Source organism: Myxocyprinus asiaticus, chromosome 3 (genome assembly GCF_019703515.2).
Source record: "Myxocyprinus asiaticus isolate MX2 ecotype Aquarium Trade chromosome 3, UBuf_Myxa_2, whole genome shotgun sequence".
Lineage (NCBI taxonomy): Eukaryota > Metazoa > Chordata > Actinopteri > Cypriniformes > Catostomidae > Myxocyprinus > Myxocyprinus asiaticus.
In genome coordinates this window covers 46502659-46528677 of record NC_059346.1, presented here as the reverse complement: position 1 = coordinate 46528677, position 26019 = coordinate 46502659, and the positions used below count along the sequence as shown (strand labels likewise).

The 26019-nt window shown below is 37.6% G+C and overlaps 1 protein-coding gene across 2 annotated transcripts; it reads left to right on the top strand.

Annotated features, from left to right (window-relative positions):
- The first annotated feature begins 388 nt into the window (after positions 1–388).
- On the top strand, positions 389–21876 carry olfm1a (olfactomedin 1a). 2 transcript variants are annotated; one of them, XM_051657813.1, is made up of 6 exons: positions 389–810; positions 6101–6250; positions 6640–6795; positions 9186–9405; positions 15443–15549; positions 20557–21872. In XM_051657813.1, the coding sequence occupies exons 1-6, from the start codon at positions 745–747 to the stop codon at positions 21229–21231; spliced, it is 1374 nt and encodes a 457-aa protein (XP_051513773.1). In that variant the 5' UTR covers positions 389–744; the 3' UTR covers positions 21232–21872. The 2 variants fall into 2 exon arrangements, with proteins under 2 accessions (XP_051513773.1, XP_051513764.1); XM_051657804.1 differs by lacking the exon at positions 389–810 and adding an exon at positions 2768–4274 and having other exon boundaries at positions 20557–21876.
- The last annotated feature ends 4143 nt before the right edge of the window (positions 21877–26019 follow it).

Below are 26019 nucleotides of genomic sequence, written 5' to 3'. Positions count from 1 at the left end.
CAAAATTTGCCCCGTTGTACCCAAATGTAACAGGCTACCATTTAAATCTAAATCTAAACAAATATCATACAAATCAGGATTGAATACCAAAAACAATAGCCTACACAAAACAAAATTTGTATCACCTTTCAACCTCTGATTCCTGATCTTCTAAAGAGGAGGAGGCAGTTGCCATGCCAACCTTTCCACTAATTTAGTATCCTTAAGTTAAGCCCTGACACTTTTGTTGTGAACTGTGCTGTTTCACACTCGGACTGACTGCTCATGTCCAACTGCGATAAAATATTACTCGCTCCAGCCTCTTTCACGCTGTTCACACCATTCACAGCATCGCTACCCGCCCAGACATTTTTTAATTTCCCACGCCAGACCGTGTCACATCCGGTCCAGCACCACTGCTTGGCACCGCTTCTGAAATTTCCTGCCCACACCTACTCTCCTGTACTAACCAGCCAAGTTTGTCTAGTGATGACCGCTTTCGTGCCCATCCCTACATTCGCGGTCGGATCTGTGGTCTTCAAAGGCAGCGAGGAAGGGGACGAGGAAACGTCGAGAAACTGAGATGCGATAAATATGCAAATAGACGGCTCTGCAAACCACATCTTATTTGATCCATTGTTATTTTTGTGCTGAATTATAAAATATATATGTTCAAGAGGAGCATCTAAATAGAGAGCCGGACAACTGAACAGAAAACAGATCTGCATGTGATATCCTTGGATCAGGTGGCATCGGCGGCAGAAGATGCAGCCTGCAAGCAAGCTCCTAAGTCTTACCCTCCTTGTACTGATGGGCACTGAACTCACCCAAGTAGGTTTATAAACGCCATTTTTAGCGCACATCTCGGGTTAATTAGCTAGATATGCATACAATCAGCCGGTTCAGTGTATTATCATAAATGGGCAGATTAATATTTTGAGCAGCAGTGTTGCATGATACGATTCAGCCGAGTGCAGAAGAAATCACAGCGGGGTTTCTCGTATCTAGACCATTTAAGGCACATGGTTAGATGTTTTGTAGTAACTTTAGGTTTTATGCTTTAACATGATGCATGATTGCAATCAAGTATATGTTGACACATTTAATATTTGTAGACAGATATATCTTGCATTAAGGTATCTAACTCTTAAATGCATTTGTGAGAGCAATCAGTATTATTATTTTATCATCTTGTATACCAAACTATCTGATTATAACCATTCAAGATTAAACACCTCCTGATTGTGCTTGTGCAGTAAATTATCATTATCCACACACTGTTATTGTCTCTGACACTTTACAATCCCACTTTGAAGACAACATTGCCCACATTACTGCACACTGAAGCATTGTCTTCAGCAACTTGTCTTTTTTCTCTACCCCTTTACATTGTAGGGAAGCCTTTTGATATGTGAATTAACTCTTTTAATTGCAGATTCTATGGAGTTTTATTAAATGGTAACAGCTGGCCTGGAGGGACCATGTCATTTGTTTTAATGACCAGAAAATTAATTTGGCAAATTACTACTTGCCTGTGTTCTGTAGTATTCACTGGGCTATTTTGTACAGGAAATTAGTGCAAATACTGCTGTTTTTGGTATTTTTAGAATACCTTTATACAAGTAGGTGATTAATAAATTTACGTACTGGGATTATACAAATCATGGCACACGTCACTTACTCTACAGTGCCGTGTGCCATGATTTGTATAATCCCCGATCAATAGTCACTGAAAAATGAGATCTTGATTGTCACATTAAAAAATTGAGTAGTACATAAATGATGAAACAGTGAACACATTTAGTGTTTGAGAAAATATATAAAATACATACTATGTAGGCTACTTTTCATCCACACTGTACACATTTCACCTTACCAGTGAGTTGAAAATACCTCATATCACAACATTCTCACTAATTCAGAGGTGAAGCATTCATTTAAGAATATTCATTATCATTAATTACTTTAAAATTAAACTCTGCAGTTTAGATGTGATTTTTTTAATGTAGCCATACACTTTTCTCAAAATGTCTTTAGCACAAATAGGTAGACCTGCACAGTATAGAAACCTCTTATAAATCAGATGTTGCCCTTCATGTGTTTTAAAAACGACAAAAAACGAAGGAACCATATATCTATATGTAAGTATGACTATACATGCAAGATTTTTTTTTTTTTTTTTTTTTTTTAATAGGTCTGGTGTATGGGGGCGGTCCATGCAGGCTCTGTGTTGAAGTTACTCTTATAAAACTGATGGGAACTTCTGTCAAAGACAAGAATGTAAACCTTAGAAACCTCCACTGCACTCTGTTGGTGTACGCACGTCATGACATGCTGCGAGAAACCAGAATCAGTGGTCAGATATCCTAATAAAATAAAAATAAAAAATGCTCCCCTACTCATCTTCTCTGCAGAGACTTGAACACTCACAGACAAAATCTCTTTATCTCTTTAATATGACATCTGTTAAAAATGTAAAGCTTTGTGAACAGCTCAGCGAGCATTAACGATCATAGGAATCCTTTATTCTAGCCCATAAATATTGTAGGGGAGAACGGATATGGTTGGCACAGAGTTAATTTCTGTTAATTTTGAAATAATTTTCACAAAAGTGTAACATCTAAATGTTTCTTTCTTGATCTACACTGATTAATTCTGTCTGAATGTTAAAATCTGTTATTGTGAAGACAACTTTTCATTTAATCTGTGTCAAAACAAAAAATAAAAAATAAACTAATTTGCTAAATTGTTATAGAAATAATTCCAAAAAAAATAAATAAAAATAAGTAAATAAATAAATAATTTAGGTTAATAGTGATGAAAAGTAGTGAAAAGTAATGCTTGCTAAATTAACATCAATTATCAAAAGAGTATGAGTGGGGTTGGTTGGCACATTGATTTTGGGGTTGGTTGGCACATTGGTTTTTGTGTGGGTTATCACAATGGGTATTAAAAAAGAATAGAAAATAAATTATAACATTCATACACACTATTTACCAACTTAATACCTCTAAATATACACATATATAATTTAAACTGATGTATAATAGTAATAATACTATGTATTATTATTATTATTAGGCTTCAAGCCAAGCCAATGATAGAATTATTTCCTTTCATTTATGTGATTAACATTGTTTTACATTTATATATAACGTTTACACAAATATTTATATACGTTTATATAAGTAAAACTTGTTCATAATAATTTCAAACTGTAAATCTGTATATATCAATCACAACCATAATAAAAAAATATAAAACATAAAAAATTACTAATCATCATTACTCACATTAATGATGATCTGTTGTCCTGGTTGAAATAAAGTGTTGTTTGTTTTTCTGTGTGTTGCTTCTCTCTTAAAACTATAGTGTGCAAACCAACCCCACATCCCGTGCCAACCAACCCCTATATGGAGCTGGCACAAATGCACAACATAACTTTGACCATTAAATAACAAAAGTCAACAAATATTTGGTGACAACGAATGTTATCTTTCATTTGCACCTATAGGGCATCTTAACGTTTGTTCTACCAGAGATATTCAACAAAGTATAAAAAATGTGCCAACCAACCCCGGCCTCCCCTACTATGTGCTGCACAGAGAGGCTGTAGGTCGCTGTACCAAGAATACTGCAATATTACATCAGATACTCGTAATTGTATTGAGTGCAATATTTGATTTTATTATTATATTTTGCCAATTTTAAACCGAGTTTGATTTATGCTCGCTGTGTGGGCATTGTGAGACTAGAGGAACTTTTTTTTGCTATGTGTTTAGTAATTTTGTATGTTCGTGCGTCAAGCGTCGGGAGAAGGTTTGTGATATTTATGAATATTTCACCAGTATGCTGGGTGGGCGGAGGCACAGAACCAATGAGATGAGATGGACTGCTGAATTGCCGTCATTTTCCGAGTGGAGAGAGAGAGAATATAGAGCTACACTGTTCCCATAAACTAAGAGAGCCTCCGTAATTGTAAAGTTCAGTATAGGATAGTGCGCGTAAAAATGCCCGATATGAATTCATTTCCGTTGGGTGCTTTGAAGAAGCACATCACCTCTGTCAGCAGCGCAGGTGGCAAGCAGCACAGTTCTCCACTGGAATGTGAATAATGAAGGTTACTGTGAAAAAGAAGAGCAGAGATGTCGGTGCCTTTACTGAAAATTGGAGTAGTGCTCAGCACGATGGCGATGATCAGCAACTGGATGTCGCAAACGTTGCCCTCTCTAGTAGGTCTGAATAGCACCAAATTAAGCGTGGCACCTCCGGGTGTGCCGGACCGGAGCACAGGCGTGAGTTTTAATATTCTCCTTATTCATGTTATCATGATCTGTTTAGATGCGAAATAGGCTAGTATTATTTATTAGGCTAATTATGCTATTTAAATCATTTATGTTATATAATGGAAATTATATAGTATAATAAACTTTTATTATTAATTACTGGATGGATTGATGGACATGATAAAAGTAACACTAATAAAAAAGTACCAAAAAGAACAATGATACTACATGTAGTAGTACATGGTAGTGCCATGGTATTCTTTGAATTTACTTATTATATAATTGGAAAAAAATATATTATATATTAATTACTATATGAATATCAATTTCATGTATTTAGGTAAAAGTAACATTAACAAAACAGTATATAAAAGCATCATTATTTTTATTATTTATTTATTTGACATTGTACAATGTTAATGCCATCGTTTGTTTAGACATTGCAGTGCCATGATTTATTGGACCGTGTACCATGGAATGAGTACCACTGTACATATCATGGGTCATGAATAATTATTCAGTACCATTGTATAATCAGATAGCATTACTGTACCATGGTACAGCCATTGTACTCTTTTGTAAGGGAAGCATCAGATGTGTTATTGTAAAACAATAGTATAATAGTATATAATAGTATGAACAATAGTATAATAGTTTATATTATTATTATAAGAAATTAAAGATCCCATTCGCAGTGTTCATTTATTCATTGGGATTGCACGACTGTAATTGGGCCTGTGCCTCTTTTATGTACCGGTATTTGATTGACCCATGTAGTGCAACAAGACAAAAGGGGATAAATAACAACCATACAAAAACAAAAGTAATCTTTGATAATGAATTTGCCCACGTAAAGACAAAATCACATTTAATTACCATTAGTTCACATGTTTCCGGTTTGAGAAATCTAAGAAGTCGATTTTAATTGAAGTTAATTTGAATTGATTTTCAATATTATGCAGCTCTTGAAATGGACACAAATCTCTCCCAGCATGCAAAAGGTAAAAAATGTCTCAATGGGAAGAATATTGACCAGAGTGTATTTGTAGTGTTGGGTCGTTTATATCAGTCATCTATAAAATGAAAGAAATCCTGTTATGTAAGATATACTATTCAAATCAACTGTGTGTGTGTGTGTGTTTGTGTGTGTGTTTGCGTGAGAGAGAGAGAGAGAGAGAGAGAGAGAGAGAGAGAGAGAGAGAGAGAGAGAGAGAGAGATGAATCTCTTGTATGTATTTAAAAATAAAACAAACAATGCTTTTACTATTTTGGTTTTGTGATAAGCGCTGTCCTCACACAATACAAGATTTGATTTTTATTATAATCTGAATTCAGCTTTGCAACAAGGTTCTTTCGATTTTTTTTCGTGCTTTCTGTCCCCACTGGTTATGAATATGGATTATTCAGGATTAGGAAAGACATACGGAAACACTCATTCTTTCAGATGGCTCTTATATGTAAAGCCATTGGGTCATAAAATCCCCTTTGAGGAAAAGACAATTTCACAACAAAGAACCAAGTATAAAAATCCTTCGAAAAACTGTTTTATCAGAATGTTCATATATTGACCCCTAATACAAAGCTCTGTTCCCAGTGAACAGGGAGAAACAAAATGAGAGAGAGAGAGAGAGAGAGAGAGAGAGAGATTGAGTCAGAGAAAGAGGGAGTTATATAGGGAGTATACAGTGTTCAGGGAGTTAACCTTTTCAAAGAGGACATACATCAGAAATACTGAAAGGAAAAAAATTTGTACAAAACTGCTTTTCCTTGAACAATATTCCTTTGCTCTCCTCACTCATTGACCTTTTTTTCTCTTTGTTTTGTCTCTTGCCCAGGTGCTGCCTGCTAACCCAGAGGAGTCGTGGCAGGTGTACAGCTCAGCACAAGACAGCGAGGGCAGGTGTGTGTGCACTGTTGTGGCTCCTCAGCAGACCATGTGCTCGCGGGATGCCAGGACCAGACAACTGAGACAGCTCCTGGAAAAAGTAACCTCAACTCTGTGGGAACACACACACACACACACACACACACACACACACACACACACACACACACACACACACACACACACACACACATATCCAAACAAAGACTTACTGACAGAGTACATACCTCACTGAATCACTTTCACAGATCCTTTCAACAAGGTTTTCACCCAGTAAAAGCCTTTTGAACCTGCTGCCTTTTGCAGTTAGATGGTCTACCAGCCTGGCCAAAATGGTCATAGTTTTAGAAGGGTTTGGGGAACTTCTCAGCTTAGCCAGACTGGGAGACCTTTTTTCACTTTATGTTTACATATGTGGTTTTTAAAAACATTTTTTATTTATTTATTATTATTTTTTTTTTTTACATATGTTGTCTTTCTCCCCCTCAGGTCCAGAATATGACCCAATCAATCCAGAATCTTGACCAGAGGACCCAAAAAGACCTACAATATGTGCAACGAATGGAGGTGCAGTTGAGAGGCCTGGAATCCAAGTTCAAACAGGTGGAGGAAAGCCACAAACAGAATATCGCCAAGCAATACAAGGTACATACAAATCTCTGGTTATTCCATAGTCATCAGTCTTACTGTTTCATTTAATTCGATTTCATTCAAAATAGCTGGGTTTCCATTCACATATTTTATGTGCATTTTGGGATATTGCATATAAACTGCTGGATGGAAACACCAAAATGCGAATAAAATCTCCAAAATGCAAATCAAAAACGTATACACTCGCTTGAGGAGGATGCATGTTTTATTCGATAAGAAGAAATGTGCATAAACTGTGATGGAAACACATTTACTGAATAAACTCCTATTGAATTTATTAGGAATACAAGATGCACATCAAAAAATTAATGTGACTGAATATTTCGTTCATAACTGGACTAACCAGCTGACCAATCATCGCATCATTCTAAAATACAGGTGTCCTGAAAATCCAAAGCCTGTATAGAGTTTGCAGAGAAAAATAAGTCAAACATAAACATGAACTGTGCCGCAGAGCAGGTTTATTGACACTTTTGAAAAAAATAATATTGATCCACACGGTAAAGACATAAGGACGGACTTTGTTTTATTCGTACTTTGTTTTTGCGATATTCAGATTTTTTGCATGAATTAAATTCGCAACTTGGGTGGAAACATAGCTACTGTTACCTGTGTATTGCAGTCAGCTTCAAACACTGGCCTCGTTCTAGATCAACTGTTGTTAATGCTATTTAACCCTAAATTACCTAACCAATAATTTTACAATGAGAAGAGAAAGGTAAAGAGTAATTTGCTACATTAAAAATGCACGTAAATTTGCAAGCTAAGTCAGTTTGCTCAAAATATTGGTTTTGAATGATTTTCTTTCCTCCTGACTAGATGCCACAATAATTTCCCCCACAAATACTGAATGACAAAATATAATTAATTTTGGTGACATAAATACTTTTCAATCTTAGGTATTGTAAGCTGGCCAAGTATGTCAATTGAATCTGCATGCTAATGAGGCCATTGCTATTTTTCTAAACAGAGGAGCAGTGATTTTGTCGCACATTGCAATTTGTAGTATATATTCAGCTCTCAGAGTGGATAGATTTTTTTAGATTAGTCAGGCGTTATCTTTTAGCTCCTTTGGCATGCCCTTCAAAGCCTTTAAAGCAAAAAATAATGCATTGTTTTAGAGCTGTTGAAGCAATGCATGCTAAGTTTAAACAAGATGGTCAGGAATTTGTACAAATGGTATTATACAAAGAGGCCAAGCAGCTGTTTAGTAGCCAGGGGGGATATTGGTGGCACTTCTTGTTCATTCATCAGCACAGAAAAATATTCAAAAACATTTTATAGCTCTGCCCTTTTAACATTAATTGCATCAAGGCATTAGATATTTGGATGTAATCATTGGAAAAGGTCATCCTGCACACTGTCATATAATATGTAGTCCACAAGGTGCTCTTAATTTTCACAAGTTCAGGTATACACAGAGCTTAAACAAACATGGCATTTCAGTTGCTGCAGGAATACAGTACATACAGGTTTGAGTTTCATAAATGGAATCATGGGACTCGAAAAAAAGGCATCTTTCTTTGTTTGCACAAGGGTGATTTTGCACTTGATGGTTCCAAAGCAATATGTCATGAACTCATAATTTGCTAGTATTGCTATGTATGTTATGTTCATTCTTAGTATTAGACTTGTGTTTAACTGTAATATAACCTGAAAAAACTCTACACACATTAAATGTAGGGTAGATACCATCATGATTATTTGCATATCTGTAAATAATACTAAGCATGTGTGTTTGTGAATTTTATTAATTTAAAATTGAATTGCATTATTTCTGTATCTGAGAGTATAACTCCTCAATATGTGTATTAGAAAGGCTAGCGAGTTAGCTATTCAACCATATTTCATTTTCTTGCTTACAGGGCTAACTTTATGACTTAAATCAAAGCTGCAGAGACTGAAGAACAAGTTCAATCCCATTGTAATCCTGAACTGGTCAACTGAATATTTGCACCATTCAGTTTGTTTTAAATGCTAAGCACATTTTTATTCTGTTTGCCGTCTTTTTGTGCATGCCATTATAGCAGGCTTTCATGAATTGATTTTATGTTATACAGTAATATCATCTCCATGTCTTTGCTAATTCAGATTTGTTAATGCATATTTGGATATTCTGAAAAGAGGGAAACTATTGTTGTATGTGAAGCATGTATCCCTTAACACATTGCATTTTCAACGTTGACAAATAAAGAGAGTTTTTCAAATTTTTGCTGGTGTACTGAGAACTTGTTTTATGATATTTATGCAATGCTGAACTCTACATCTATTTGCTAGTCACACTCATGATAGTGTAGCCAGAGAGGAAGTGTAGGGCAAGACAGGTGTTTGGACAGAATCGTTGCACGCATGTCTACTGAACCAAGCCTATTTTAACCTTTCAGGCCATAAAAGCGAAAATGGAGGAACTTAGGCCAATGATACCAGTGTTGGAGGAATACAAGGCCGATGCAAAATTGGTAATGCAGTTTAAAGAGGAGGTCAAGAATCTGACGTCAGTGCTAAGTGAACTGCAGGAGGAGATTGGGGCCTTTGACTACGAGGAGCTTCACAACAGGGTGTCAAATCTTGAGGAGAGGCTCCGTGCATGCATGCAAAAATTAGGTAGGATGAGTCTGAGCACAAACACAAACAACCTTTCTACTGTATTTCATTTCAAACTAGAATCACAGACAGAAGACCACTGTTTTATAACGCAAATTTTAAAAGTCAAAATCTTTTTATTACCATATAATAGGAAATTAAATGCTGAGACACACTTCAGATTTTCTCTCATTTTAAAAAGTATGGTTCGCACGGTCATGGAAAACACCTACTTATTCATGCGATTATCTAATCCGCCAATCATGTGGCAGCAGTGCAATGCATAAAATCAGGCAGATACGGGTCAGGAACTTCAATTAATGTTCACATCAACCATTAGAATGGGGAAAAATGTGAACTCAGTGATTTTGACTGTGGCATGATTGTTGGTGCTAGACGGGCTGGTTTGAGTATTTCTATAACTGCTGATCTCCTGGGATTTTCACGAACAACAGTCTCTAGAGTTTACTCAGAATAGTGCCAAAAAAAAAAAAAAAAAAAAAAAAACATCCAGTGAGTGGCAGTTCTGTGTCAAAAATGCCTTGTTGGAGAATGGCCAGACTTGTCTGAGCTGACAGAAATGCTACGGTAACTGAGATAACCACTCTGTACAATTGTAATGAGCAGAATAGCATCTCAGAATGCACAACATGTCGAACATTGAGGCGGATGGGCTACAACAGCAGAAGACCACATCTGGCACTTTATTAGGACCATAGTGTTCCTAATAAAGTGCTCTGTGAGTATATATATATATATATATATTAAAGCAATATCACACAAGCAGGGGTGCCATGTGTCCAGCCATCAGCATGGCTGTGATTGCGGCCTCGTGTTGTAGGTAAGGCGTGATGATAGATGGACAATAGCATGACTGCGATATTGCTTTTATACCACAGTTCCATGAACTAAGAAATAAATAAGTAGGGAAAAACTAAGGAATGTCTAAAAAATCCACTTTCTACTTTCTTATGCCACATGATCTGGCACTACTATGTTGAAAGATGTGCCCAAACCTCCCTTTCTAATTCGAAAACCACACTTTAGAACTAGAAACAACAGCTTGGGCTGTTTCTAACAAGTTATTGGAGAAATAAGGATGTGTGTGTGTGTATGAGAGAGAGAGAGAGAGAGAGAGAGAGAGAGAGAGAGTGAGAGAGAGAGAGAGAGACTGAGCATGTGATAGTAAAGCGTCGGAGTGCAGATGGTGTGAGCTATCAACACTCTTGGAACGCCTCTCGTCTAATCAGATTTGAGGAACAGAACTAACTGTTGTATTTTATGTATTTATTTATTTATATATAGATTTTTGTTATGCTCTGCTCTAAAACTTTTAATAAAATATTTATTGCTACCAAAAATCAATAACACAGTGTACCCTCAATATGTATTGAAAATTACATTCAAGGATGTTTCATTTAGATATAGCATCAGAAACATTGGTCCTGACTCAATGAATGATGATTGCTCTAAATACGAAAAACTGTAATGTTATTGTGCAGTTTTACAGAATGGGACATTAGCATACACAGTAGTCTTTCTTCATTCTTGTAATTTTCCACCTTTGAAATATTTTATCTCAGCATTGCTAATCTGATATAAATAGTAGCAGCAGATTCCAACGTTGTCTTATTGACCTTAATCAGCCCTGCCCCTCTTCATCCTAACTTCCTGTTTGTATTAAAGTTACTGAGTCGATCAAAATGGATTACATGTGGGAAAGTATTTTTCATGGAGGGAAAAAAAACCACTACAACAATAATTATAATATAGTAATAATGAATTCAGTTGGTACATGACTATAAGGATAAGAATTACCAAATCGAAATCAAGAAGTACAAATAAGCATTTAGTAGGCCTACTTATGAGGACAAAGAGATATTTATAAATTAAGAAAAGAGTTGGGTTAAGCAGTTCAAAAAAAAAAAAAAAGCTCCTCAAACTGATTGTACATCCATTGCCATTCCATTATGCATATGATAATAGATTCTCAAGAACATTTAATGTTCCAGGTTCAATACAAAAGTTCCAACGACAGCATTTGTTGAGGTGACACTTTACAATAAGGTTGTATTCGTTACAATTAAATAATATAATAAAATAATATAATATACCTTATAAAGTTAAATTTGTTAACATTAGTATATGCATTATGTATCATGAACTAACAATGAACAATATTTTAACAGCATTTATTAATCTTAGTCAATGTTAATATATATATAGTATACATGTTAATGGATTATAAACTAACAAGTACGAATAATGAACAATAGTATTTTGTTAAATTAACTTTAACCAGGATTAATAAATGCTGTAAATAATCATTGTATATTACAATATATTGTAAAGTGTTACTTTTGTTGATTTATTGATTACAACAGAAATTAATTTCAACTCGTCCCTCTGTTTTTTGGTTTTCATGGTTGCAAGGCACTTGCACGGTATAATCAAGTAAACAATTAAAATACATACTGTTTCAATAGTATGTCCATAATATTTAAACATTGTATGTGTTAACGTGAAACTAGTGTGATAAAAATATTACTGGTTAAGTTATATCCAATATTTCAACTCCTGACCATGTAATGTCTATAACCCTATAACTTTCTCCAAATACAGGCAAGGAGGATAAAAGAAAAATAATTACTTTCATGACGAATAACTAGAAGTTCATCTGCCCAGTTGTCCTTCCGCAAAAAATACAATTAACATCTCAAATAATACCAATTTATGAGCTTCATATTTCAGCTTTTAAATGCTCTAAGTGCATGGCCCTGTTTACCTCCATTGTAAGTGCCTTACTGTAACTGTGAGTTTTGATAATGTGATAATCAACATTGCAAATGCTGTAGATAGAACTTAACCTGTACTGAACCCCGAACATTACTTAAAGATTTAATGCCATGACATTATGTACATATTTGAGGAAAATACAGTATAAACTTTAAGCATATTTAACTATGCAAAGCAGCAGTCACACATTAGCGATATAGGCTGCATGTGAACTCAGTGTTGCTTGTATATATTTCAACATAATTGCATTTAACAGTCTGAAGCACTTTACATCTTAGCCTTGAATCCATGCTGTATTCAGCATCATTACATAGCACTGCAAATCTAGAAATGGTACTTGGCTATTTCATACTGCACCACCATATGTACACTAATATAATTGCAATCTATTGCCTGCCAGAGACGATTAAAATAATATTAGGCGATTGTGTCTGTTGTAAAGATTGACCACCTGTGCTGGTATTTATTAAATATTATGTGCCATAGAAAAGCTTTGAATGTAGGTTATTTTTGCAGCAGTATGCCTGGGACAGAGAACTGGGTGAATAAATCACAACTCATTCAATCCCAGAAGGATTATGGAATAACACAGGTCAATATTAGCAGATTATGAGTAATTATATAGAGGCCAGTTTTGTTGTCTTTTCAATTGCTTTGTAGTGACATTAATGTAGGGTAAATCAGTATTACCCTATTATAATAAATGTATGCCAAAGTTTATAGTTCAGAGCTCAGAGATCCAGTATAGTTCACTAACTATTGGTTTGCATTTTTAAATAAGACTACAATATAAAATAACACAAGATCACAAGATCAAGATCAGTGAAATTTAAAACGATCCATTCACCAGAACTGGCTCTGGTGAGGCTTTATATAAACAAGCCCAGTGATCACATTTCACTCTGTGGAACAGAATATTGGAAAGATATCATGGGAAACAGAGGAGTAACTATAAATGGACATATCTTTAAAAAAAGCTGGTTGCTATGCCCCAGTAGGCTGCCAGAACAGCACAGCAGGAGAAAGAAAAGACATAAGAGATAGATAGATAGATAGATAGAGAGAGAGAGAGAGAGAGATAGAGAGAGAGAGAGTAGAGGGTGCAGAATCAAGTATCTGACAGGAAAAAAGAAAAAGAAAGAGTGCCAGAAAGAAGAATAAATGAGAGATGCACACATATCCTGCAGACGTCCACACAATTTATGCTTCGGTGAGTCTGACTGACACTGTGTCAAAACAGAGACTATGAGAGGTTCACTGATGCCTGCAATCTGCCTGAGTGCCTAACACATGCCAGAATATGAAGAAACACCTACACCTCCTCCATCCAGCAGTGTGCCATTTATCAGTGTAGAACACTTAAAGCTGAAGTGTGTCATTTGGTTGTTAAAATACTTTCTCCTGTCTGAGATTAATATGCAGACTCAAATAAAAGTAAGCCATTTGTATAGGTTGATTTCACCTAAAAGTAAATGCCATGCTTCTTAGGTGCTTTCAAAACATTGCTCAGTTTATGAACATCACGTCTAGGTGTGCATTTTGGTTTCTCAAAAAGACCTTATTCACAGTAGCACCATCTTTAATTTTTAATGGGAATGACAATGAGGCTTTGAGGGATAGACTTACAGTCTCTTCAATGGGTTGTACTGTTATTAAGAGTGTTTTGGATCGTTCTGCTGACGAAACATTAAAAAAACAAAACATCTTTTGAAATAAATAAATAAATAAACACAAACTCCAGAAAACATGAGCTGTGTAAAATTAGGTCATCAAGGAGCTTTATACAGCTTTATACACTGCTTGCCATTGAAGAGCCTGTAAGTCTTTCCCTCACAGCCTTACGAAATTAAACGTGGCGCTGCTGTGAATAAGGTCTATGGTCGCAAGTTTCAACATAACTAACATATTTCAAAGATTTTTTTTTCTTTCTTGAAAACATAGGTCCAACAAAGATTTGCAAACAGCATCACAAAGTTGTGTGGTTGGAGCTACAGCTCTCCACCTGTGGTAAAAGCATAGTTCCTTGTTAGTTTGCAGGGTCGATGTCATTTGACTTCGCTATGGCATCTATACTGTACCTTTTATTCCATATAAATCTTTCATTCTGTCAAGACTTTTAACCCCGTTTACATGCACTTCCGAAAACAGCTTATTTCATGGTTTCTGCAGAAAGCTACAGTCTGAAATGTTGTGTAAACTCAACTGCAGTGTTCCTTACCTGTTTAAAGGATGAAGAGAAAGCGTTTTAACACACCTAGGTTTCTGACGGAGAACCAGGTGTCCAGCATATTTAACCACATAAGCAGCATTCTTACAGGTTTCGAAGAGTGCATACGTGCTCAAGATTGAAACCCTGGGAACCCTGGAGTATGACATAAGAGGGAAACCCCACTACTGCAGCGCAATGCCGCTGCCACTTACAAATTGTATGTAAACGTGAATGCCACTTTTGTATTTTAAGAATCTTTCTTGCAAAAAATGGCTTTCTGGTATCCATGAAAGTGAGCTTTTATAATTTGACATCCATTCGTTCTCCGCAGATGTTATTACTCCACCCATGCATAACGTCATTAAAGACAGCTCTATATTATTGAATCAATGTGGTTTAAATGACGGATGTGCGACATACAGTAGTTACTACAGTGTCGGGATAGAGTCGTGACTAGGTAGTTAATTTCAGGAGTAAGTTATGATGGTTTACGTTAAACACACCGATGCCTGACACAGCAACATTGGCACAACCAATGGCTTGAGTTTGGGGTGTGACTGTTTGACTGACCAATGAAAGACAGGCTAATTAATGAATTCTGTTTGATATGCTAGTGTGGCAATTATTACACTCCTCAGCTTTAAACTGATAGTTCAGACTGAAACTGTTGTCATTTACACGTCACAACCTTTATGACTTTCTTTCTTCCATGGAACACAGAACCAGAATGATTAGGCAGAATGTTAGCCCCAGTTACCATTCACTTTGATTGCTTCTTTGCTTTCACCACTTTCATGGTGACCTTGGCTAACATTCTGCCTAACACCTCCTTCTGTGTTTCACAAGCAAGAAATTCATATGGGTTTGGGACACCATGAAGGTGAGTAAATGATGACAGATTTTTTTTTTTTTTTGTGGGAACTATCCCTTTAAGTGTAACAGCATATCACTCACTTGTTGGAAAGTAGAGGACCTCTTTACTATTCAGTATACTACTATATACTATAGGAAAACTTTTGATGACTCTCTTGTAATTTTTACTGTTATTACCAGCATGTGGGAAGCTGACAGGAATAAGTGATTCCATAACCGTAAAGACGTCTGGATCAAGGTATGGATCCTGGATGACTGATCCACTTGCCCCTGATGGTGATACAAGGGTGAGTTAATCAAATCCAAACTGTCATTGCTGAATTCCTGTGTTTTCCTGCAGAAGGAAATGGCAAATGCACTGTTCAGTGTAAGAGAAATGGCTTTAATCACTGCACACCCTTGACTTAATCATGATGCTGTGGGTTTTTGGGGGGTAAAATGTCTTTCACTTCATCTCATCAGCACTCTTTTTGTCCCTGCAGTGTATTTTCTTGAAAACAGGCCAAGAATATGGTTTATTAAATTACCACCACACATTAAGATGCAAATGATAGGTGTAAATCTTGCAAGATTTCATTAGTTTGGCAGAAAAGTCATTCCCAGTAAGGGCTGTATGATGTCTGTTAATTCCTGTGTCAGTATTTTGCAAACACAAATGTTCATACATTGCTGTAGGTTTCAGAGCTTTTTTACACATACTTTAGCATTCTGTGCAAACCACAGTCTTGAAAGACTATTTTGGTTCCCTATCTTTGTACAAGCTTTTCTGTCTTCTTCCAGTTTTTCTAACATTGTCTAACACATCCATCTTTGTTAGATGTCAGTAGCAAGTAAGCTGCTTGACAACTAATGCATGATCCCATCATATATTAATGCAACAACTTCAAAGAGGATGGCTGAAGGTGAGGAGTTTTTAGCTCCTTTGAGATGGATCGATCTAGTAGAAAAGCCCAGAAACAGAAAGGCATCTGGCCTGCAGATCTGTCTGAGCACTGAATGATTGATGAAGGGTCAGAGAGTTGCCCTTGAAGCCTCTTATAATCTATAGCCTAAGTACAACTCTCTCTCTCGGCAGTGAGAACAAACATTACAGGATCAGACATTAAGAGCTAAAACATTCTAGTTTTAAGGAATGAGTTTAGGGAATGGGTTTGGCGCAGGAATGTGGTATTATAAGCAAGTAAATGAACTAATTTTGTTTATCAGTCCCTAGGACTCAGGTCTGTATAATGTAAAGTATAATATAATGTGTATGATCACAGGTACTTTGTTAAAAGCCAGGCTTCACCATCACTAGAGAGGTGAGGTCTTTGCCAAGGGCGTAGCAACCATTATAATAGAGGATTATTTCCCCACATTTTGGGATATAATCATCATATTTTAATAGTTTTATTTTAAGAGTGCAACACTGTAAAAAAAATAGTTTCCAGTATTTTTATCTTGTGTTCCAGTAAAAATATCCCTAAAACAAGATACATTTACTTGAGAAGCAAACTGTAAGAATTATTTTCAAAAAATATAACTTTTATGATATACTTTTGTAACGATGGCTGGCAGTAACAATGACAGGCAGATGAAGATGAGATGATGTGAAGAACCCAAGTGCAGTTTAATACAAATGTGAAATCCAAAAACAGTAAATCCAAACGTGAACAAAATATAAACATGAACTTGACTAGATTTGATGAAACTTGACTTTACTTGACATGACTTGACTTGACATGAAACGACATACACTAACAATGTTACATTAACAATACCTGACAACAGACAGAGGGCTTAAATACACAGACATGGGTAACAAGATAACAAGACAATGAACCAATGAAAACAAGACACATGAACATGGAGGGGAACAGGATGTCATATGATCAGGAACACATGAGGAAACAGGAAATCACATGACATGAAACCACATGACCTGAACAGGAACAGGAACTAAATTTTAAAATAAAAGACATGAAAACAAGAACAAAACACATAAACGTGACATATCCCCCCCACTAGGGATGGCTCCCAATGCCCCAAAACATAAACACAAAGTTCACTGTGAGGGAGCCTGGGGGGGGGGGGGCGGGTGGATGGGCGGCCGTGGTGACTTGACGTGGCTACATGGCATGATGTGGTAACATGTACTGCAGGATCCTGACTTGACCACGGTAGGCATGGATGCTAACTCGTTGGCTGTGGCGGGCGTGAGCGCTGGCTCATAGAGCGGAGGTGGGCCAGGACCGTGGAGCAAAGGCGGGCTGGGACAGTGGAGCAGAGGCGGGCCGGGACAGTGGACCAGAGGTGGGCCAGGACAGTGGAGCAGAGGCAGGCCTGGACAGTGGAGCAAAGGCTTGCTTGTGACATGGCATGGAGCAGTCTGGGGCTTGGCTGAGACATGGCATGGTGCAGACTGAAGCTTAGCTGTGACATGGCATGGAGCAGACTGAGGCATTATAGTGACGGGCTCAGGCATTGCTGTGACATGGCATGGAGCAGACTCAGGTGTGGCTGTAACATGGCATGGAGCAGACTCAGGCATGGCTGTGACATGGCATGGAGCAGGCTGAGGCATGACATGACATGGAGCAGACTCAGGCGTGGCTGTGACATGGCATGGAGCAGGCCGAGGTGTGACATGGCATGGAGCAGACTCAGGCATGGCTGTGACATGGCATGGAGCAGGCCAAGGCGTGACATGGCATGGAGCAGGCTCAGGCATGGCTGTGACATGGCATGGAGCAGACTCAGGCATGGCTGTGACATGGCATGGAGCAGGTTGAGGCATAGCTGTGACATGGCATGGAGCAGACTCAGCTGTGGCTGTGACATAGCATGGAGCAGGCCGAGGCATGACATGGCATGGAGCAGACTTAGGCATGGCTATGATATGGCATGGAGCAGGCCGAGGTGTGACATGGCATGGAGCAGACTCAGGCATGGCTGTGACATGGCATGGAGCAGGCAGAGGCGTGACATGGCATGGAGCAGGCCGAGGCATGGCTGTGACATGGCATGGAGTAGACTCAGGCCTGGCTGTGACATGGCATGGAGCAGGCTGAGGTGTGACATGGCATGGAGTAGACTCATGATCGGGGGCAGAAGGTGGTGCAAGCTCTGCAACCATGATGTGGGACCCTGGCTTGGTGACCATGATGTGGGACCCCAAAACATAAACACAAAGTTCACTGTGAGGGAGCTGTGTGTGTGTGTGTGTGGGGGGGGGGGGCGTGGTGACTTGACGTGGCTACCTGGCATGACGTGGTAACATGGTACTGCAGGAACGGAGGTGGGCCGGGACCATGGAGCAGAGGTGGGCCGGGACAGTGGAGCAGAGGCGGGCCAGGACAGTGGAGCAGAGGCGGGCTGGGACAGTGGAGCAGAGGTGGACCAGGACAGTGGAGCAGAGGTGGGCATGGACAGTGGAGCAAAGGCTTGCTTGTGACATGGCATGGAGCAGTCTGGAGCTTGGCTGAGACATGGCATGGTGCAGACTGAAGCTTAGCTGTGACATGGCATGGAGCAGACTGAGGTTCGGCTGTGACAAGGTGTGAAGCAAAACTGAGGCGTTATTGTGATGGGCTCAGGCATTGCTGTGACATGGCATGGAGCAGGCTGAGGCATTGCTGTGACATGGCATGGAGCAGGCTGAGGCATTGATGTGACATGGCATGGAGCAGGCTGAGGCGTTGCTGTGACATAGCATGGAGCAGGCTGAGGCGTGGCTGTGACTTGGCATGGAGCAGACTCAGGCATGGCTGTGACATGGCATGGAGCAGGCTGAGGCGTTGCTGTAACATGGCACGGAGCAGGCTGAGGCGTGGCTGTGACTTGGCATGGAGCAGACTCAGGCATGGCTGTGACATGGCATGGAGCAGACTCAGGCGTGACATGGCATGGAGCAGGCCGAGGTGTGACACGACACGACATGATGTACACTAACAATGTAACATTAACAATACCTGACAACAGACAAAGGCAAATATGAGGGCTTAAATACACAGACATGGGTAACAAGTAAACAAGACAACCAATCACAAGACTGAACTAATAAACAAGATAACAAGACAATGAACCAATGAAAACAAGACACATGAACATGGAGGGGAACAGGATATCACATGACCAGGAACACATGAGGAAACAGGAAATCACATGACATGAAACCACATGACCTGAACAAGAACATGAACTAAACTTTCAAATAAAAGACATGAAAACAAGAACAAAACACATAAACATGACAACTTTATATCAATTTGAATTTTCTTAGCCTATTAGTAATTTTCTTGTCTTGTTTTGAAGCATAAAGATCAGTGTATTTTCTTTATAGATTTATTATAAGATTATATATTTATGTAATATTATTATTATGTATTATTTATGATTTATGAAGTAAATGTATCTTGGATTTTTAGATGTTTTTTTTTATTTATGTATTATTTTTTAAACAAAATAAAAATGTGTAATAAAAACAATACTTAAAATATTTCTTTTTATTTAATTTTTTTTTTTCATTGGAGTGATGTGTGGCAATCCGAGCCAACCTCTGCATAGCATATCAGCATATCAGGTCGAACTAATGGGAGAATGTCATGTCACATAATTAATATTCATGAGTAAGTCTGTCAAATTAAAATTTTAAATTCAAATATTTGTCGGATTTAAGATAAAAATGCACATTCTGTTGTTTAATTTGAATTTTTGATGTGTGCCAAGCACTGACGATAACTTAGGTAGAGGTATTTGGCTGTTGCATCCTGCTTGCTTATCAACGTCTCACCGCATAACCAATGCATTTTAAGGAGTTTCATTTCGAAAAGTGCATCACAAGACCCCCGCGATCTGTTGCATTCTATTGTGCTCTGTCTAGCATCCTGTTTGAATAGTCACTGCAGCACTGGGCTCAGATACATGCCATTACAGCCAGTGCTCAAAGTGGGCCGGTACGTGAAAATATGTACTGGCAAAAAAATGTAGATATAAATATTAATGCACTGTTGTTTAAAATGGAATGCACTTTGGCCAGGTATGTACTTTGCAATAAACAACACACTGCTGTTTTATTAATATTTATTCATGGCGTATTCTTGTCAACTTAGGAGATAACATCAATGTGAAATTTGTTTAAATGTGAATATAATTCACATTTTTCTGATATATAATAGAAAAATTCAAATGTAGTTTCTCGACACTGTTAATAGCCCTATTCATGAATCAAATCCCCCACACACTAATTTTCAGATAGTTCCTGGTTTTTGTAACAAGTAATATACATTGATACAAATTCATTTTCCCACCAACAGGTGTGGTACATGGACGGCTACCACAATAACCGCTTTGTCCGGGAATACAAGTCCATGGCTGACTTCATGTATTCTGACAACTTCACCTCGCATCGGCTTCCTCATCCCTGGTCGGGCACAGGGCAGGTTGTCTACAATGGCTCCATCTACTTCAATAAGTTCCAAAGCAACACCATCATCAAATTCGACTTTAAGACGTCCACCATTAGCAAGTCAAGTCAGCTGGATTACGCTGGCTACAACAATCGCTACCACTACTCCTGGGGTGGTCACTCTGACATTGATCTTATGGTGGACGAAGGAGGGCTCTGGGCTGTGTATGCCACCAATCAGAATGCGGGGAACATCGTCATCAGCAAGCTCAATCCATCAACCCTGCAGGTCATCAAGAGCTATACCACCAACCACCCAAAGAGGAGTGCAGGCGAGGCCTTCATGATCTGTGGAACTCTATATGTCACCAATGGCTACTCAGGAGGGACAAAGGTCTACTATGCTTTTCATACCAACTCCTCTACTTATGAGTACATTGACATTCCCTTGCAGAACAAGTATTCCCATATCTCCATGCTGGATTATAACCCCAGAGACAGAGCTCTTTATGCATGGAACAATGGGCACCAGGTGCTATATAATGTCACCTTGTTCCATGTCATTCGCTCTGAAGAGCTTTAAACATCCACACAGTGACAGTCTCCTTCCGTTTGAGATCTTCAGTAGCACTGATGGAATTTGTTATTGAAAAATAGAGTATTGCCTAATGATTGTTCAATAAAATACATAATAATGTATCAAAAGTAATAGTTAAAGGCAACATAATTAACAGCTGCCAAAAGGTCTTTTTTTTCTTGTTTTTTTTAAAACTATGAATGCTTATTTCAAGCTTTCTTTAGATGATTGTGTTGGATTTTCTTATCACAAAGTACTTGTACAGCTTTATGTATGAACTTTACTCAAAACACCCTGTTAATAGTGGGTAAAGAAGTGTGATGCAAGAAAGATATTATTTAATTACCCAGTTACGGTGACCTCAAGAGGTATTTAGACACTTAAGCCCTACTTAAAATGTTATTGACTTATATTACAAAATATCAAGCCTAATGGCATTTCTTCTAAATAAATACAGCACAATCACTTTTCAAGCAAATAAGCAAAAAAAAAAAAAGCTTGTTTGGTTTAAAATTCTACAACAATAGATATATTGTTCTTAATTAAAGGAATAGTTCACTCAAAAATGAAAATTCTCCAATTATTCACTTACCCTGATGCCAGATGTGTATGTCTGTCTTTCTTCAACAGAACACAAATGAAGATTTTTAGAAGAAGATAGAGCTCTGTCAGGTCCTTATAATGGAAGTACACAGGTGTCAGCACTTTGACGGTACAAAAGTCATATTTAGGAAGCATAAAAGTATCAACACGACTCCAGTCGATCAATGAATGTCTTCTGAAGCAAATCGATAAGTTTGTGTAAAAAATAAATCGATAATTAAAATGTTATTAACTTTTAAAAATCGCTTCCTGCCAGCAGCTGACGCATAGCGTGAAGTAAGCTCATCAGAGAGTTCACACAAGAATTTGGAAGCGCCGCTTATTTACAACAGAAGAACAAACGTCACACGAGAGTTCGGCCATTTCAAACAGCATCAGAGCCCTGGATCGAAGCGCAGATTTAAAGTTAAAAACATTTTAACTATCGACTTGTTTCTTACATAAACCTATCGATTCGCTTCAGAAGACATTCATTGATCGACTGGAGTCATGTGGATTACTTTTATGCTGCCTAAATGTGACTTTTGGACCGTCAAAATGTTGGCACCCATGTACTTCCATTATAAGGAACTGACAGAGCTCTATCTTCTTCTAAAAATCTTAATTTGTGTTCTGCTGAAGAAAGACAGTCATACACATCTGGGATGGCATCAGGGTAGGTGAATAATGAGAGAATTTTCATTTTTGGGTGAACTATTCCCAATTCTTTAAGTAAAATAATTTGAACATTTTAGGGTTGTCAAATTTGTACAACATGTCCATAGATAGTTATTTAATGTTATGAACTGTATAACTGTGGTTACTCTGCTAGGACACCTGTGAGAACTTGAGGGGAACTGACTTCATGCATCCACTAAAAATGGCCTTGACAACAGTTGGTTAAAAGTTATTCCAAAAATAGCTCAGCTCTAGCATCATTTGTTTGCAAATGTCACTTGGTTTGATATTTTGTGATCTAATGCAATTAAATTCATGCATTTCTAGTGTGACTTAAAATAATAGTTCTCCCAAAAATTATAATTCTCTCATCATTTATTCACCCTTATGCCATCTAAAACTCGGATGACTTTCTTTCTTCTGTGGAACACAAATAAAGGTATTTTGATAGAGATATAATGCGTTTTGGTCCATACAATGCAAGTCAATGGGGTCCAAAACTTTCCAGCTCCAAAAAGGACATAAAGGCATCTTAAAGGTAATCCATACTCGAGTGGTTTAATCCATGTCTTCTAAAGCAATACAACTGGTTTGTAAAGACCAAAATGTTACTCCTTTTTTCACAATAAATCTTGACATTGCAGTCTCCTAGGCACGGTCATGATTTGAAGCTCGAATACACTTCCTAGCACTTGACGCATACGCAGAGCGTCATACAAGTTTGAGATGACATAAGGGTGAGTAAATGATGAGAGAATTATCCTTTTTTGGTTAACTATTCCTTTAAGTGTCCAAATAATTTTTGGGACTACTGTATGTACTTTGTATTGAGAGCAATCAAGACAACTTAACATCAGTTAAAGAACCGAAGGCATTGACTGTTGGGGGCACTCTGCTAAAGAACTGCAGTGTGTTATTGTGATTGTATGTAGTTTCTAAAATTCTCAAAGATTTGCATGGGCATTATTTTAGCACTAAGATTTACATGATTGTAAGATTATTTTGTTGCAGTAATATGAACTGTGTATGTGAAAAAGACATTAGATTAGCGATGGGTTTGCTATTCTTCCTGCCATGTTTAATTGTTTGCTGGATATTTTGTGTTGGGCTTTTATAATATGTGTTAATAAAGTGACTCTTAAATAGTAGGATGGATTGTAAGAAAAAGAATCCAAGCAAAAAAAAAAAAAGAAAAAAAAAAAGACAATGTGAAAAATGTATTTACAAGGTAGTATTCTTTTAATGTATTTCAAGACAGCTTGATGTGTCAGCTGTCTTAGTTAGAAGAAATAGATGGCAACATCTAAAACGCTTGCATCCACGTTGTATTTGCAATGTGATTCATATCAATAAAGCCAGACTTTATTTTACATGTCATGTCGGAAGGTATGAGAAAAGCAGCTCAGTATTGTAAAAAAAAATGTGAAGAATAAATTCAATCAAATTACAGTCGTATATATATATATATATATATATATATATATATATATATATATATATATATATATATATATATATATAAATATATTAGTACTGTCAGTTGATAACGTTTTTTTAATCATGATTATTCACATAATTTTTCAAAGTTAATTTGAAAGTGCTGAAATTTTTAATCAACAAATCGACTACTCATTCTGTACCAGGTAGTCGAATATTAAAAACACTACTTGAATGCCTCCCATGGTCAACACTGAACGCTGGCTTGGTAAACAGTGGGGGGAAAGATGCATGATCGTTTGTTTAGCCAATCAAAAGACTTTCTGCCTGTCAATCAGATTGTGTGTTCACAGGGCAGCCCATATGATCGTTTAATTGCTGGTATGATGTCCTGCTCCAGTGAAACACTCAGGATCAAACTGTGAAATGCTCAGAAAGACCTATTGCCTTCCATCTGCTCCATAACAATGCAAAGAGCAGACTTGAGTTCTTATGAAGACCAGTCGAGCCAAGCTACCTTGGAAGAATGAACTCAAAAGGACAGGAGGATGAAGAATGCATGTATTGTGAACTTTGAGATGTGCTGTGATCTTCCTTTTGAGCAAATAATTGACCCAGCACATTTGGAGCCAGTGAGAGAAATACTGGCATTATCACACACCAGTGACAGCATTATTATCATCACACAAGTGAGGTTTATCAGGACTAGTGACACGTTGATAGAAAAAAGTTTGTTAACACTCGATTCCACAATGTGTTTGTTACATTATTAAAATTATGCCCATATAAACAACAAATGTTGCGGAGTGTGACAACCCTCACAAGCCGTCAAACTCACGTGAGCTTACAGCAGTAAACTCTTGAGGGTAAAAACGCTAAATGCTACCATAGTGCCACTATGTCTTTTGGGAATTTAAATGGGTTCTTGCCCACTATCCGATGCATCCTCGATATTCAGCCAACACATCTGAATAATTTTATGCATTCTCTGTACTTGCGATCTTTAGTATTTGTGGTGTGTATGTCAGTGTAATAACCACGGACACATCGCAAATGTTCTGCCCTACTCCAACCAGTGTTCAGAAATCACACAGACCTGAATAAAATGTCATAATGTACAGACTTTGCTCTTATGGAAAGAAATTGGTACTTTTATTCACCATAGTGGCATTCAACTGATCACAATGTATAGTCAGGACATTAATAATGTGAAAAATTACTATTACGATTTGAATGTTTTTTTTTTTTCAGAACTTCTTCAACTACTTCAAAGAGTTCTCATTAAAAAATACTCCACGTGCAGCAATGACAGCTTTGCAGATCCTTGATATTCTAGCTGTCAGTTTGTCCAAATATTCAGGTGACATTTCACCCCACGCTTCCAGTAGCACTTGCCATAGATGTCTTGTCGGGCACTTCTCACACACTTTACAGTCTAGCTGATCCCTCTAAAGCTCAATGGGTTTAAGATCCATAACAATCTTTTCCAATTATCTGTTGTCCAATGCTTGTGTTTCTTTGCCCACTCTAACCTTTTCTTTTTGTTTTTCTGTTTCAAAAGTGGCTTTTTCTTTGCAATTCTTCCCATAAGGCCTGCACCCCTGAGTCTTTTCTTTACTGTTGTACATGAAACTGGTGTTGAGCGGGTAGAATTCAATGAAGCTGTCAGCTGAAGACATGTGAGGCGTCTATTCTCAAACTAGAGACTCTGATGTACTTATCCTCTTGTTTAGTTGTACATCTGGCCTTCCGCATCTCTTTCTGTCCTTGTTAGAGCCAGTTGTCCTTTCAAGCATTGTATAGCCTTCATTCCTCAAAACAATGATTGACTGACGAGTTTCTAGAGAAAGCTGTTTCTTTTTTGCCATTTTTGACCTAATATTGACCTTAAGACATGCAAGTCTACTGCATACTGTGGCAGCTCAAAAACAAACACGGAGACAATGTTAAACTTCATTTAACGAACCAAGTAGCTTTCAACTTGTTTGATATAATGACAAGTGATTTTCTAGTCCCAAATTAGCAATTTAGCATGATTACTCAAGGATAAGGTGTTGGAGTGATGGCTGCTGGAAATGGGGCCTGTCTAGATTTGAT

Bases quoted from the DNA above. Each gene is read 5' to 3' on its own strand.
- olfm1a (XM_051657804.1), top strand. From the start codon at position 4,125: ATGTCGGTGCCTTTACTGAAAATTGGAGTAGTGCTCAGCACGATGGCG. The intron at 6,796-9,185 runs GTACATACAAAT...TTAACCTTTCAG, and splicing joins ATATCGCCAAGCAATACAAG to GCCATAAAAGCGAAAATGGA. The intron at 15,550-20,556 runs GTGAGTTAATCA...TCCCACCAACAG, and splicing joins CCCCTGATGGTGATACAAGG to GTGTGGTACATGGACGGCTA.